This window comes from Arabidopsis lyrata (genome assembly GCF_000004255.2).
Source record: "Arabidopsis lyrata subsp. lyrata unplaced genomic scaffold ARALYscaffold_1, whole genome shotgun sequence".
NCBI lineage: Eukaryota > Viridiplantae > Streptophyta > Magnoliopsida > Brassicales > Brassicaceae > Arabidopsis > Arabidopsis lyrata.
Window position 1 is genome coordinate 27,898,780 of NW_003302555.1, and position 15,462 is coordinate 27,914,241.

Here is a 15,462-nt window from a genome sequence, read left to right on the forward strand (position 1 = left end):
CGAGAGAGCAACAGTCCCAAAACCTACCCCATGTTTCAGTACTACGGAGTACGACCACTGAGAGTGAGAGATAACAAGTGCACATGCCTAGATAAGATAACTAGAAGCCCCATCCATAGCTATGACGTCAAAACCATACCCTTTATGTGTCTCATAACAAAAATCATTCTAAATATCTAATCATATGATTTGTCCTTCTCATATATTTTTTCTCAATAAAAAAAGGTTTGAAATTTTGTGAAAAATAAAATAATTGTCATAATAAAGTCACTAATCAAGGTAGTGATTAATATAGAAAAAAGTGAAAGAAATGAACCGACCACAGTGGGAGTCGAACCCACGACCTTCTGATCCGAAGTCAGACGCGCTAATCCACTGCGCTATGCGGTCACTTTTTGTTATGTCTCGACATCATAAACTTTTAAATCAATCAAATATTAACTATTGAATACTTCTGTTCTTAAGCCCCGGTTAGTTCTACACTTGGGTGGCTGCTTAGTGTACGGAGTAATTTAGATGACCCTTGCCTCTCTCAGATTTCTCCATTGGTATATCTTGTCGGAATTTGCTAACGTGGATGCTCTTCTCTCAAGTCTCAATGGTTAATTTGTAGTCAACTACATGGCAAATAAAATATAAAATCTTTTTTTTTTTTTTAGATTAGGGTAACAATTTGAGCGTCTTTGATTATTTAAGGCTTAATAAGAAAGATAATTAGTCTTAATGAGTTTTCCATGTTGATAACTTGGATATATTGATATATCAGTTACAGCTTCATCAATAGTGAGAAGAATCCCACTTAGTGACATTGACTCTATAATTTATGACTTGTGTAACTTTTCCATTACACTCCCCAAAGAGTATTATTAGAATCAAAATTTTCAATCTTTCTAGAAAGAGTATTGCTATGTACCTAAGAAGACCAAAAGAAGCAATTGTAATATATAAAACATCAAAAAAAAGTTGCACTCAAGGCTAATTTGATGTAAAAGATTTGAGTCTTGTGTTAGAGAGATACTCTCACTTAGCATATATAGAACCCATCACTAGTGATGATATTGAGACATGACCAACTCCAAAGTGTCTAGATCGCTTCATGCATTTTCAAAATTTCGAAACTTAATGGGCAAAATTTTTACCTAACTAAGAAGAACTTTTGAAGTGATGGAATCAGTAATGTAGTTTAGGTGTGTTGGTAGGCGTTTATTAATGGGCTCTTTTCAATCGCTTGGGTCATCGATTTAATTGATTAACAAACAGGCCTTTAAGAGGCCCAAACTCTAGTGGCAATTTCGTAAATGTCTCACTCAGCGTTCTTAAGCAAAATTTTCCTTTTTTCTGATTTTAAGTTTTTTTCCATCACACCGAGCTAAACGTCGTTGGTTCTTCGATCTCCGATTTGCAGATTTAAGCGATAATACGAGATCCGAAGGTCACACAAGCCTTCCTCCGCTTAATCTGTAACTATGGTGAGTTCCGGAATCTTTCCTCTACTTTTTTTTTTTTTTCAGATCTCGAGTGAATCTGTGTACGATTTCGATCTCAATTTCGTACATTTCTTCTGTGATTTGAGTGAGACCTTGGAATCTCAGATCGCATGTTTCTCTTCGATTTTTGAAATCTGTTTCGAATTGTTGCTGCCGATGGCGTGAAATCGAGTGTAGTCTCTTGACATTTGTTTTGTAGAATTGAATAATGATCATTTTGAGAAGATCTGGAGTTTTTGGGGGGTTTTATGCTCTTAGCTGTTGCCGTGTATATTTTGTTTTTATTGAATTTCACTTGTTGATCCTAGTGGTATGAGTTAAGTACTGACTACTGGTTTCTTTCTTTTTGTTGAAACAGCCGCTCAGACTCGAGATCAAGGTATTGTTTCCATTTCCTTTTAGTTTTTGAGGGATTCTTTTTTCCGCTGTGTTAATAATTTGATTGTGTTGTTATTGGATCAGAGAAAATTAGCTCAAAGGTCCGAGAGAGTTAAATCTGTGGATCTGCATCCTACTGAACCATGGTAATTTCAAGCTTTGATTGTGCTTTCATAGTTTTTGTACCTTTGTTTCTGATGCTTATTACTGGAATGGGAAAAAACATTGTTTTACAGGATTCTCGCAAGTTTGTATTCTGGAACCTTGTGTATTTGGAACTACCAGACACAGGTGGGTTGAATTAATTTTGATTTTCGTCATCTGTTACCTTATGCATATATTTTATTTACAGTGAACAATTTGTGAAATGGAATTACCAAAAGTGATACTGAAATATTATTATCTTTCTGTAATCTGTGAGGTTTTGTAGTGACTTCACAGACTTTTAGGCTGTCTTTATGATTCATGGAATTTCTTCTAATCTGCATATTGTTTGATAATCCTCAGGTGATGGCTAAGTCCTTTGAGGTGACCGAATTACCAGGTATAGAACTTTCTTTCTTTTGCGTGCGTCTTTAGTTATAATGTTTTTCTGTTTCAGTTTCTTATTGTTGTATATGTTTAGTTTGTTACTTATTCTAACTTCTTATGTTATAACTTTGCAGTTCGTTCGGCCAAGTTTATAGCACGAAAGCAGTGGGTTGTGGCAGGAGCTGATGATATGTATATCCGTGTATACAATTACAATACCATGGACAAGGTTAAAGTGTTTGAGGCTCATTCAGACTACATTAGGTGTGTGGCTGTTCATCCAACCCTTCCATATGTGCTGTCATCTTCTGATGATATGCTCATAAAGCTTTGGGACTGGGAAAAGGGTTGGGCTTGCACTCAGATATTCGAGGGACACTCGCACTATGTGATGCAAGTTACATTTAATCCAAAAGACACCAACACTTTTGCCAGTGCATCACTTGATCGTACCATAAAGGTGCTGAATGGTCTAACCTCTGAACTTGATTATGGTTTAGTCTGCTTAGGATTCTGAAAGTGTTAGCTCATTCTATGTTTACATGCATGTTCATCTTTCAGATTTGGAATCTTGGTTCCCCAGACCCAAATTTTACATTGGATGCCCATCAGAAAGGGGTGAATTGTGTAGATTATTTCACTGGTGGTGATAAGCCCTATTTAATTACTGGCTCTGATGATCACACTGCTAAGGTCTGCCTCCTGTTCAATACTCTTTTAGATGATACATTTCTACTGGACATTACATGCTTTCAGGTTATTTACTAGTTTATTTCGAGATTCAGGTCTGGGACTACCAAACAAAAAGTTGTGTCCAGACCCTGGAAGGGCACACACACAATGTATCTGCAGTATGTTTCCATCCAGAGCTTCCGATTATAATCACAGGTTCTGAAGATGGCACCGTTCGCATTTGGCATGCAACTACATACAGGTATTATAATAGTAACAGTTTTTTGTTGGACTTATTATAAGTAAACGCTTCATGTATGCCTTAGCTAAACCATCTTCACTTGGGCTTCATTCTTGTGCACTTTTTCACCATTACCAATTTCTTCTATTGTCCTTCCATTTGTAATCCCAATTTCCTAATGTCTGATTTTTCTTGCAGGCTAGAGAACACATTGAATTATGGCCTCGAGAGAGTCTGGGCAATTGGTTACATTAAAAGTTCACGCCGGTGAGTTATTGGATTTTGGCTCCCTTCTCTTATTATTGATTCGATGCTTCTCTGAACTATTATCCGGGAGTTGATGTTCTCTCTCAGTCGATAGTGAAACACCATACGTTGAACTTTGACGATTTGTAAAAATTAGGATTCTTTGATTTGTTAGAAATGATATTGAGAGCTCTACTTGTTTCCAGTACTCCATTGAATTATCCTGCAAGACCTTACCTTGTCCACACTTTCATTTCGCAGGGTTGTGATCGGATATGATGAAGGAACCATCATGGTTAAACTTGGACGAGAAATTCCTGTCGCTAGCATGGACAATACCGGGAAAATCATATGGGCTAAGCATAATGAAATTCAAACTGCAAACATCAAAAGTATTGGTGCAGATTACGAGGTACAAGCCATACTTGTAACTCTTATACTGTGGCATAGGATGACCTATTTGTTTTTTTTTTTGCCTGATGGTAAGTTTTTGTTCTCTATCTTAGGTTACTGATGGAGAGAGGTTGCCCTTGAGTGTTAAAGAGTTGGGGACCTGTGATCTTTATCCACAAGTGAGTGTTACTATAGTACTCGGTCCAATGATTTTATGATGTTTTGCCTTATTATATAGTTCATTTGGGAAAAACATTTTCTGCATAGCTGGTATGATTGGCAAGTGCCTCAAAGTTGTGGGTCGCTCAGTCGTGTCTTCAGAATATATATCTGTTCTCAGTTGATCTGTGTCTCATATGTGGGTACTCTTGACTCTCAGAGCTTGAAGCACAACCCTAATGGGAGGTTTGTCGTAGTCTGTGGTGACGGGGAATATATAATCTACACGGCTTTGGCTTGGAGAAATAGGTCATTTGGTTCTGGACTGGAATTTGTTTGGTCGTCCGAGGGGGAGTGTGCGGTTAGAGAAAGCTCATCAAAGATTAAAATATTTAGCAAAAATTTCCAGGTTCGTAAATCTTTTTTCTGCCTGATCTAAGCCGTTCTGTTAAAGCATGTCTCTATGGTTGTTGGAGATGGCTATATTCGGATCTGGCTCATTCAGAAAATACATTTTCAGGAAAAGAGGAGTATCCGCCCTACGTTTTCAGCTGAGAAGATCTTTGGAGGAACCTTGTTAGCTATGTGTTCAAGTGATTTCATCTGCTTTTATGATTGGGCTGAATGTAGGCTGATTCAACGTATTGACGTCACTGTAAAGGTATCCCAGTTAACTTGGCTCAGTTTGTTGTAAGAAGTTTACTTCAAGACATATTTGGAATAGTGGAAACTAATATCATTACCTTCAGTTGGAGGTTGTCCTCGTTCGTTTCTTCTCTAATTCGTAGTGTTGCCACATTACGTTTGCAGAATCTATATTGGGCTGACAGTGGTGATTTAGTAGCCATTGCTAGTGACACATCATTCTACATCTTGAAATACAACGTGAGGATCCTGTCCAACAATCACTCTTATGCTGTGAATTTTTATATGCGATTCATGGACTGTCCAAGTGCTTACATGGTGTTCTTGTTATACAGCGCGACTTAGTTTCCTCACATTTTGATAGCGGAAGACCTACTGAGGAAGAAGGTGTTGAGGATGCTTTTGAGGTTCTCCATGAAAATGATGAACGTGTTAGGACAGGTATATGGGTTGGTGACTGTTTCATTTACAACAACTCTTCCTGGAAGCTTAACTACTGTGTTGGAGGCGAGGTATTGTGCATATATGTTGCTTACTCTGATTTGGAAGTTTGTTATGAACTTGATTTTAATGATTGTTGCTAACATTCTAATACTAGGTAACCACAATGTATCATTTGGACCGCCCAATGTATTTGTTGGGCTATCTTGCAAGTCAAAGTCGGGTTTTCTTGGTAGACAAAGAATTCAAGTAAGTGCCTAGATTTGTGTGTTTATTTAATTCAGATTGTTCTAGAAGTTTGATGTCTGTTCCCCTGTTTTTGTGGATGCAGTGTTATAGGATACACCTTGCTGCTAAGCCTGATTGAGTACAAGACTCTTGTGATGCGGGGTGATTTAGACAAAGCCAGTGAAATCTTACCTACAATTCCTAAAGATCAGCATAACAGGTATGTTATCCATTAGTTAGATCTTAACTTCTATGTGTGCTTGTGATTCATTCTTTGTCGCACTTATCTCGTGTTATGTGATATGCCTTGGGTGTATTATTTCTCTAGGAAGGAATATTTTGGCTATTTTCTCTTAGAAATATGCTGTGTCTAGATCTAGTTAGTTACTAACTCTAATGTTAAACATAGTTGCACACCTATCAATGTGTGTTACGTGGAAACATTTCTCTTTATTTAATTTCGGACAATTTTGGACTTGTTAGTGTTGCTCATTTCTTGGAGTCACGGGGAATGATTGAAGATGCTCTGGAAATTGCAACAGATCCTGACTACAGATTTGAGTTGGCCATACAACTGGGTAGACTTGAAATTGCACAGGTGATATAATTTGTAATGATTAAGATACTTTTTACTTCTTGTATAGTGGCAATATTTAATCGTGTTTTTTAATTTATGCCTGTAGGAAATCGCCGTGGAAGTACAGAGTGAATCTAAGTGGAAGCAATTAGGAGAGTTAGCCATGTCTTCTGGAAAGGTATATATTTATCTCTGCATTTCGTTCTAATGTTTTGTGATGATAGGAGAGACAATAAAACCTTTCCAGTTAATGATATATAATTTGATTTACATTATGATTCTGAGGTTTTATTCAGAAATGTGGGAGCAACAGCAAAAATCTCAGTTTCTCGTCTCCTGTATTCGTGTCTGATGTGGTGATTTTCAACTAACTCTTTGCGTTTGTATGTCAGCTGCAAATGGCTGAGGAATGCATGAAGTATGCTATGGATTTGAGTGGTTTGTTACTGCTTTATTCTTCTCTGGGAGATGCTGAAGGTGTGACAAAACTTGCAACACTTGCTAAAGAACAAGGGAAGAACAATGTCGCCTTTCTTTGCCTATTCATGCTGGGTAAACTGGAAGATTGTTTGCAGTTATTGGTTGAGAGGTAATTCATTAGTAGTCACTTGGGAGTTTGCAAAATCAAATATATGCACCTTTGGTTATCTGTGTGACAATATTTTGTTCTCCAGCAACCGGATACCAGAAGCTGCTCTGATGGCACGATCATATCTTCCGAGCAAAGTTTCTGAGATAGTAGCTCTTTGGAGGAAAGATCTCAGCAAGGTTCCTTTCAAATCTTTTTAGTTTTTAGTGTATTGTGGTCAAGGAGACAAAAGTTGTGGGTTTAAGCTGCCTTGCACTTGAATACAGGTTAATTCAAAAGCAGCAGAATCTTTGGCTGATCCTGAGGAGTACCCAAATCTTTTTGAAGATTGGCAAGTAGCTCTTTCTGTCGAAGCTAGAGCTGTAGAGACAAGGTAATCCCTGCATATCTTTTGCTTACGTGTGCTTTTCTCTTCCATGGTCTTTGCATCAAGCAGCGTATCTTTAATACCTACTGCATTCATGCAGTAATAACTCCACATGATATGGATAGCGACATTCTTAGACCTCTTTTAAAAATCGACTGCTCTTCATTTACAGGGGAGTTTACACAGGTGCAGAAAATTATCCTAGCCATGCTGATAAATCTTCCATGACCCTCGTGGAAGCCTTCAGAAACTTGCAAGTTGAGGAAGAGGAATCACTTGAAAATGGAGATATCGATCATGAGGTGAATCATTTTCTTTTCCAGTTAACTGACTCATTTACATCTATTCTCAATTATCCTATTTTAGTAAGCAACAACTGTGTTTTTTTCTTCTTCGCAGGAGGTAGTAGCAGAAGAAAATGGAAATGAACAAAGGAATGAGGAGGATGTAGAGGAGCACCATGAAGAAAAAGAAGCAGAAGAAGAAGAAGGAATTGTTGATGGAGACTCTACGGATGGAGCTGTACTTGTTAACGGAAGTGAGGCTGACGAAGAGTGGGGTACGAATAATGAAGGAAACCCATCAGCCTAATAGCAAGTCGGTCAAGGCCAATGTTGAAAAGTCTGAAAATTTTGTCTCTGGTGATTAATTTGATTCCCCGAAATGCCGCCTTCTAACATCTTTTTCCGTTGATTGTGTGTCTGGTTTCAAGTCATTTGCATTTCATAGCAACCCTTAGGAACATAACACCAATTTGTTTCCGCGACATGAGTTAGGCTTTAAAAACCGAGTATATCTGCTTCATCTTCTTATATAAACTAACAATGTCTTGGGGGTTATTGGTTATTGATGCTGTTTTAACTTATGTGGATCGTTCGGTTTCTTTGTTTTTGCAGTGCTTACACCGCGTCAGTAGAGTTCGAAAATTCCAGGAACAATGGAGAGGTGAGAGAAGTTTCATTATTTTACTGAGGATTCAAAGGTCAAATCCGAGCAGCCTGGAACCACATTTTGAAACCATTTGTAATAAAAGTTTGAATTTCTTAAGAAAAATTAAAAATTCCGAGCAGGACTCAGTTCTTTGCTGGAGAGACTGGAGGATATTTAGATGAAAGAGAGAGAGATGCTGGTGAGTTTAAAGGAAGTGTGGTCGTTTCCTTTTTTTGTGTCTTTGCACTCACAGGGAGATTTTATTATTATCATATGGTTTTGTTTTCTTACAAATATCTACTTAGATGAATTTTCTTTTGTCGTTTCTTTTCTTTTATCTGGCCTGTAACATGATTTGTTTTTAACTTTTTATCGTTGCATATATAATTCTTTTGAAGCCTTAAATCGTTTTTTAGATATCGTGTGAAAAAATTACTGTATTTTCATGCTACCAACACTTGAAATTTTTGAACACAGAAATATGACTCGTTGAGTTTGGTCGAGGGTCTCTAATAAAAAAGTATACACATACAGATGTGAATTAAAGAAAGCTATAATCTCTTATAACAAAAGAAAAGTATAGGTAACTGAGTATTTTTTTTTTACTAAAATAATCTGATATTTTTGTTGTTAATAAGAAAATTTGAGAGATACAACTAAACCTAAAAAACCTCGACAGCCTTGTCTCAGTGTCTCTGACCACTTGGCTCTCCTTCACGGTAAGTCCTTCCCATTTTCTCCTCGCCGCCGGTTACACGGAAATGAATTTTTTCTCTCAGGGCTAGCTGCTTTGATTTTAGGGTTTTGTCATCGTGTTGTTTGTTGTGAAAATAGTTATCGGCCATTTCTTTATTTTGTTCTTGATAGTTTGTTTTGATGATTAGGGTTTTTGTGATTTAACTCGTATTTGACCCATTTGGGTTTCCTTGTGTTGAGATCGAATTTCAAATTTCTTCAAATAATGGGTGCGTTGCTTTGAAAGCTAGCATGGATTTGAGTTTGAAATTTGATTCTTTTCTATCATATTCTGCAGAAGAAGCATAGACTAGGGTTAGGGTAGAAAACAATGGCGGGTTGGCAGAGGAATTTACAGATTGTTATTCGTCAAGTTGGTACAAGAGTGAAGAACAGTCACATTTCGACGACGGCAAATTACTCTTCCACACGGAATTTGGAATCCCCTTTCTCACAAGGTGGTGAATGTTATACCATTTGCAGCTGTTGAGTTTTGATCATTATGGTTTAGAAAATGTTGAATCATTTCCGAATCTATTGTCTTCTTAGTGGATCTTTCAAATGTCAGTTGTTATCTTGGATTTTTTTTTTTTTTTAGTATAGTGTTTGTGTGTTTGAGCTGAGTGGGTGATGACTAATTTTTTTTTTGCGATTTTTGCTGGTGAACTAGGTTATTTGCAGAGTCTCTTGAGACCAACCTGTTCCTCAAGACCACTGTATTATCATTTACAACAACTGGTAATGCTTCTGAATCGATGTTTCTTTTGCTTTCTATTGAGACTGGAGAGAATTTTGTTTCTGTAATTTGATATAGCAAAATTGTTGTTAGTGGGATAGGGGAAGTGAGAAATGTGCTAGTGGGATGACTACATCTGTTATCTATGTGAATTAGGCGAAAAGACTCTCATCTTTTGGAACTATGCATCTGTTATCTATGTGAATTAGGCTGTGCTTCATTCTTCTCTGATATCAAGTTGTATGTTTTCAGGGAATTTCTACCTCAAGACAATTGCAGGCGGGTGAAGAGCCTGTATCATCACCTTTGTCATCTCCAGCTCTGTTGGGTAGTGGAAAAGAAGAAGAGCAGAAGATTATCCCAAAGCGTCAGAAAGTTCAGGCTGTCCTCAAGTCCATAAAGCAGGTGTGTTCTCTAACTCCAAGAACAGTTTTACTTTAAAGATGATCTGCTCCATTTCGTTTAGTATGTTTACATCTTGATCTTGTTAAATGCGCTATATAATGTGCCCAACCTTTCTTGTTTCAGAGTCCTAAGAAGGTCAACCTGGTTGCAGCACTAGTCCGTGGCATGCGTGTTGAAGATGCTTTGATGCAATTGCAGGTCACCGTCAAACGGGCTTCACAAACTGTGTACCGGGTAATCTCTGAGATTTGAGTTTCAAAAAATCACTTGTAGTGTCTGGTCTAGTCTCCTCTCCAGGCATATTTAATACATTTCCTCATCTAATGATACTTAGCGCATACAACTTGTTCTCTTAATACAATGCTTGAAGGAGTTAAAGTACATTATAATGCAGGTTATACACGCTGCCCGGGCAAATGCTACTCATAACCATGGACTAGATCCTGACCGTCTCCTTGTTGGTATGTTCTACTGATACTGGATATGTGACTTGCTTGTTTTTGCATTAAAGAATCAAAACATGATATGCCAGAGAGTTGGCCGATTTGTACTTTAAAGAAGGAAACATGATATGCCAGAACGAACAATGTATTTTCATCTAAGGTTTTTTGATATGTGATGCAGCGGAAGCGTTTGTTGGGAAGGGACTCTTTGGGAAGAAGGTAGCTTACCATGCAAAAGGAAGAAGCGGGATAATATCAATACCGAGGTGTCGTCTAACAGTGATAGTTAGAGAGACGACTCCAGAGGAAGAAGCTGAGATTGCAAGGCTGAAAGTTCACAATTTTAAGAAGCTAAGCAAGAGGCAGAGACAGCTTGTACCACACAAGTTGATAGAGACAAGTCCAATCTGGAACCGCAGAGGTACCAAAGGCAGTTATCGCTCCTCAGAGCTGGTACCGTCTCACTAATATCGGCAACTGTAACCAGAGCTTCTCTTTGTTTTGGTTTGATATCGTAGTATTCAATAAACAGGTTGAGGTTGCCAGAGAGGAACCAAAACTCACTTAAACAGAAGCGTCTCCGTTTTCTTTTTCTCCGAGTCTCTCTATATGCTGTTTTTGGACTTATTTTCTTAGTTTAAAAACATATATAAAGTCATTTTTCAATACTGTATATGAATTTAAGAAAACTGTAATCTTGTAAATATAATTAACAGGAATACATAATTACATATATGCAACTGATTTTTTAGCTCCCAAATAAGATCAATTTAGCAAAAATATTGTCGACAGAAAAAAGAAGGAAATGGAACCTTTTATGCAAAATAAAATAAAGTCACACAAATGTCGATAAAAATAAAAAATTGAGAAATTGGGATACAGAGTTTTCGTCTATAAACCTCTTTTGCTTCATCTCTTCGTCTCTGACTAGGACCACTTTGGCTCCGGCGTTAGGTTTTTCCGTCTCTGCTACCGCTACTGCTCCGGTAAGTCCTTCCCATTTTCCCGTCACCGGTCACTTTCTTCGAATCGTGGGTTTCTTCATTATCGGGTATATCGGAAATGGCCTCAGGGTTAGCTACTTTGATTCTAGGGTTTTGTGATGCTGTTGTTTGTTGTGGAAATAGTTTCCGTTCGTTTATATATTTATTTTGTTCTTGATAGTTGCTTTGATGATTAGGGTTTTTTTTTTTTTTTTTTGTGATTTTAACTTGTTTTCGAGATCGAATTTCAGATTTCGAATAATTCTGAAGTAGCATTTGTTGGTTCCTAAAATCGAATTTGGGTTTTTGTTTCCTCCGATAACAATCTCTGAGGATAACAAATTCACTGATGATGTTGAATATTTCATTGGTTGTGGATGCATCTCTTACTTGGTTCTGTTCCTTACCTGGGAGTGTTAACATCTAATTAGCTGTGTTCTTTGTATGCATTTTAGGATATTTGCATAAGGTTACACTTTACCTCTTATCTTGTTCAAGCCTCTGTATTTTTTCATTTTCCATTGTATTAAAGCTTTTCTCTTCTTCGATTTGGCATTATTCATCATCTGTGGCTGCAAAACTGATCCGGTGTGTTTGAGTATGTCTTATGTGTTTTACCTTTGGAACCATGTTTTGGATTTTGTAACGTTTTGGTCTCTGTAGTCAAAACTTGGATTTCTTTATCTGTTACTATCTCTGAGGAGTATTGATTATTCATAGAATTTCTTTGTTTCGTGTGTTTTTTTTTTATTAGGTATTCCACAAGTGTATAAGTGTGTTGATATTCTCTCAAAACATTTCTAATGGGGGACTCGGAAAACGTTCAGCAACCTTCAAAAAAGAGAGGTGCCTTGAAGCAGCTGTCTCGTGACAATCCAGGTCTTGATGATGATGATGATTCAGCTGAACTTGAGACTGGAACTTTCAAGAAGGCCAGTGATGAGGTATTGGCTAGTAGAAGAATTTTCAGAGTTAAGCGCAAAGAGCCATCAGCTGCGCCAGCTGCAGCACCCAATCCATTTGCTGGAATTCAGTTGGTCCCTACTTCTGCACCTGCTTCAACCCCTGTGGGAACAAATGCACCTCTGCCTGAGTCAAAATTGGCTCCAGCTGAAGCAGTAGTTGAGGACAATCAAAAAGCAAGTGATATTGAGGAGGGCGATGAAGTTGACAGTAAGAAGGTGGATGTCAAAGATCCTGCTGGGGAAGAGACTGAAAAGACTAAAGATGAGGATGATAGTCATTGTGGAAAGAGTGCTGATGACCAAGCTGCTGATGCTGATGTAGCTCAGACGGTCTCATGTGACACAAACGTTAGCAACAACGCTGTTGAAGGAACAGACCAAACTGAAGTTCCTCTTGAGAAGAATTCAGGAGTTGATCAGGCTGAGAAAAAAGAAAAAGAAGGCAACGGAATTGAAGAAGCAGATAAGAACGGCGATAATGGTGCTTTCAGTTCATTCCAACAGCATTCAAGTAACAAAAACGCATTCACCGGACTTGCCAGTACAGAGGCTTCTGGGTCTTCGTTCTCATTTGGGTTGGTTTCTCAGGATGGTTCAACTGGTACCGGGTCTCTCTTTGGCTTTGGCCTTCCAAGCAGCAATAACTCTTCTCTATTCGGTGCAACTGGATCTTCCATTATCAAGAAGACTGAAGGTAGTGGGTTTCCGCCAAAGCAAGAGGTTTCCACTGAAACAGGTGAAGAGAATGAGAAAGTTGCCTTCTCAGCTGACTCGATTATGTTCGAATATCTTGATGGAGGATGGAAAGAGCGTGGAAAAGGAGAACTCAAGGTAAACGTCTCCAGTAATGGTGGTAAAGCAAGATTAGTTATGAGATCTAAAGGAAACTACAGATTGATCTTAAACGCGAGTCTTTACCCAGAAATGAAATTTGCAGCCATGGATAAAAAAGGAATCACATTCGCTTGTGTGAATAGTGTAAGCGAAGGCAAAGAAGGTCTCTCTACATTTGCACTGAAGTTCAAAGACTCGACAATCGTGGAAGAGTTTCGTGTAGCCATTGACAAACACAAAGACAGTAAACCAATGGAGAAAGCAGCAGAAGAATCAGCTCTCCCTCTGAAGACACCTGAGAACTCTCCAACAGCTACAGATACTTGAAGAAAAGGTAAAAAGAAAACACATGTAGAAACACTTCTCTCTTCTCTCTCGTCTTGTTACTTTCAAGTAGTTGAATTTTGAGGCAGAGAAAAACTATAAATTTGGATAAGTTTGTTGCTCTTGTTTTCCCACAGTTGAGACATTTTTGGTTACATGTTTCTGTTTGTAGAAGCCATATTGACTTAAATCTGCCTCGATCTCTTTTTATGTTCCATTTGAATACGACTGGACCAGACCGGTTTAAATTGGTGACTTTTTCAGGTTTAGATTTGTTCTTGAAAGTTGAAACTGTTGACATAATAAGATCAATCCTGTGATCGGAGTTTAGTCTGGTCGATCTATATAAAGATCGGTTCCGGCCATCGTTTAAAAGTTTTTCAAATGGTGTTGTAAACTGTGTTGTTCTATTGATTAATGAATGAGATTTCGATACATATATATACATGATGAGGGGAGACAAATCCCCATTGGGCTAGTAAACCCTAAAGCCCAAAAGCCCACTAAGTACAATATAGGCCGTCATAAGGAGAATCTTCAAGAACATGGGCATGGACCTTCTAGGACATGGACATGGGCCTTCTAGAATATGCATAAGGTCCACGGTTATGGAGTCCATCTAACATGTGGTTTATAACACTCCCCCTTGGATGACATAACCGTGTAGATGCCAAAGGATCTCAGTAATACGCTTGGGGATGCTGCCTCATTAAAACCTTACCAGGAAAACCCATTGGGACAAAACCATGGTTAAGGAAAAAGAGTACAGCACGTATTACTCCCCCTGTTTTGGTCATCCCTGCAAGTCCTTAAGTCTCCGCATTCCAATTTGATGCGTGAGCTTCCTCAATGTCGATGTTGGTAATGCCTTGGTAAAGAGATCGGCTGAGTTGTCGCTGGATCGAACTTGTACCACTCGAACTTCTCCATCCCTTTGCAAGTCATGCGTGAAGAAGAACTTTGTTAGAATGTGCTTCGTCCGATCTCCCTTGATGTAGCCGTCCTTGAGCTGAGCGATACAGGCGTGTTGTCTCCTCATATGATGGTCTTTGATGTTGTAGTAGCTGCGCCTTGAAGAAGGCTGCCTACGTACCCTTGGAAGGGATCAAGCCACACGTAGTTCCTATCTATTGACCATGCCATAATCTGATTTTACCTGCATCAGCAAAACAAACTAAACCAAAGCAAACTAGACCTTCTTTGGTTAGATCAGTATAGAATAAAACCCAAATAAACAAACATAGGAAGAATAGAATTTAAAATTTAACCAAACCTTCCTTCAAACCTTTCTAGTGCCTTTGGGTTGATCATGAACTAAATTTAGGCAAAGGAGGTTCACGGCAAAACATATGTCTGGTCTAGTGTGGCTAGCCAAGTACATTAACGCTCCTATGGCACTAAGGTATGGCACTTCAGGATCGAGAACTTCTTCCTCATCCTTCTTTGGACCGAATGGATCACTATCCAATCCGAGGCTTCTCACCACCATTGGGCTGCTCAATGGGTGGGCCTGGTCCATATTGAATCTCTTGAGTACTTTTTCAGTATATGCCTTTTGATGCACAAGGATTCCATTATTCACGTACTCAAGTTGCAATCCCAAACAGAATTTTGTCTTGCCTAGGTCTTTCATCTCGAATTCTTTCTTTAGATATTTGACTGTTTGGGCGATTTCCCCAGAGGTTCCAAGGATGTTCAAATCATCCACATATACTGCTATTATCACAAACCCTTCGTTTGCAAATTTCTTTATGAAGATACATGGACTGATGGGATCATTCTTATAACCTTCTCTGACTAGGTACTCGCTTAATCTATTGTACCACATGCGTCCACTTTGTTTCAGTCCATAAAGCGATTTGTTCAGCCTTATGCAGTATTGGTCTCGAGACCCTTTCTTATCTTTATCTTTGAGCTCAATACCCTCTGGTAATCTCATATATATCATCCAGTGGACTTATATAAATATGCAGGCATTACATCCATTAGCCGCAAATCAAGTCTTTTTCTTTATATAGCCAGACTTAGCAAAATTTAAATGTCTTAGCATCCACCACAGGGGAGTATGTTTCTTCATAATCTATCCCCGGTCTTTGTGAGAATCCTTGTGCTACAAGCCGTGCCCTATATCTCACGATTTCATTATTCTCATT

The 15,462-nt window shown here is 38.4% G+C and overlaps 3 protein-coding genes and 1 non-coding gene across 7 annotated transcripts; 3 read left to right on the top strand and 1 right to left on the bottom strand.

The window, feature by feature from the left end:
• Window positions 1-316: 316 nt before the first annotated feature.
• Window positions 317-390, bottom strand: TRNAR-UCG. Its single transcript has one exon. It is a non-coding gene; the product is annotated as a tRNA-Arg (tRNA).
• A 946-nt stretch (window positions 391-1,336) lies between these two features.
• On the top strand, window positions 1,337-8,289 carry LOC9327755 (coatomer subunit beta'-2). 4 transcript variants are annotated; one of them, XM_021014447.1, is made up of 26 exons: window positions 1,337-1,469; window positions 1,846-1,866; window positions 1,950-2,011; window positions 2,102-2,156; window positions 2,373-2,409; window positions 2,531-2,856; window positions 2,958-3,089; window positions 3,182-3,330; window positions 3,508-3,576; window positions 3,817-3,967; window positions 4,062-4,127; window positions 4,328-4,516; window positions 4,628-4,768; window positions 4,918-4,992; window positions 5,088-5,264; window positions 5,351-5,442; window positions 5,525-5,641; window positions 5,905-6,019; window positions 6,105-6,176; window positions 6,391-6,587; window positions 6,673-6,766; window positions 6,854-6,960; window positions 7,127-7,256; window positions 7,354-7,513; window positions 7,851-7,899; window positions 8,025-8,289. In XM_021014447.1, exons 1-25 carry the CDS (start codon window positions 1,467-1,469, stop codon window positions 7,868-7,870), a joined length of 2,757 nt encoding a protein of 918 aa, XP_020870106.1. In that variant the 5' UTR covers window positions 1,337-1,466; the 3' UTR covers window positions 7,871-7,899; window positions 8,025-8,289. The 4 variants fall into 4 exon arrangements, 2 of the variants coding, with proteins under 2 accessions (XP_020870106.1, XP_020870104.1); XR_002329638.1 differs by having other exon boundaries at window positions 1,338-1,469; window positions 7,354-7,595; XM_021014445.1 differs by having other exon boundaries at window positions 7,851-8,289.
• A 205-nt stretch (window positions 8,290-8,494) lies between these two features.
• On the top strand, window positions 8,495-10,936 carry LOC9327756 (50S ribosomal protein L22, chloroplastic). The gene is made up of 7 exons (XM_002891648.2): window positions 8,495-8,603; window positions 8,918-9,077; window positions 9,290-9,357; window positions 9,608-9,760; window positions 9,884-9,994; window positions 10,155-10,221; window positions 10,385-10,936. Exons 2-7 carry the CDS (start codon window positions 8,951-8,953, stop codon window positions 10,669-10,671), a joined length of 813 nt encoding a protein of 270 aa, XP_002891694.1. The 5' UTR covers window positions 8,495-8,603; window positions 8,918-8,950; the 3' UTR covers window positions 10,672-10,936.
• An 88-nt stretch (window positions 10,937-11,024) lies between these two features.
• On the top strand, window positions 11,025-13,564 carry LOC9327757 (nuclear pore complex protein NUP50A). Its single transcript, XM_002891649.2, has 2 exons — window positions 11,025-11,189; window positions 11,941-13,564. The coding sequence occupies exon 2, from the start codon at window positions 11,990-11,992 to the stop codon at window positions 13,310-13,312; it is 1,323 nt and encodes a 440-aa protein (XP_002891695.1). The 5' UTR covers window positions 11,025-11,189; window positions 11,941-11,989; the 3' UTR covers window positions 13,313-13,564.
• The last annotated feature ends 1,898 nt before the right edge of the window (window positions 13,565-15,462 follow it).

What these genes read in the sequence shown, in the direction of transcription:
- LOC9327755 (XM_021014445.1), top strand. An exon ending in CGCTCAGACTCGAGATCAAG is followed by an intron (nt 1,867 to 1,949) that starts GTATTGTTTCCA and finishes TTATTGGATCAG; the next exon opens with AGAAAATTAGCTCAAAGGTC. An exon ending in CCTAAAGATCAGCATAACAG is followed by an intron (nt 5,642 to 5,904) that starts GTATGTTATCCA and finishes TGGACTTGTTAG; the next exon opens with TGTTGCTCATTTCTTGGAGT.
- LOC9327756 (XM_002891648.2), top strand. Translation starts at nt 8,951, where the DNA reads ATGGCGGGTTGGCAGAGGAATTTACAGATTGTTATTCGTCAAGTTGGT. An exon ending in GGAATCCCCTTTCTCACAAG is followed by an intron (nt 9,078 to 9,289) that starts GTGGTGAATGTT and finishes CTGGTGAACTAG; the next exon opens with GTTATTTGCAGAGTCTCTTG. An exon ending in TCCTCAAGTCCATAAAGCAG is followed by an intron (nt 9,761 to 9,883) that starts GTGTGTTCTCTA and finishes TTCTTGTTTCAG; the next exon opens with AGTCCTAAGAAGGTCAACCT.
- LOC9327757 (XM_002891649.2), top strand. Translation starts at nt 11,990, where the DNA reads ATGGGGGACTCGGAAAACGTTCAGCAACCTTCAAAAAAGAGAGGTGCC.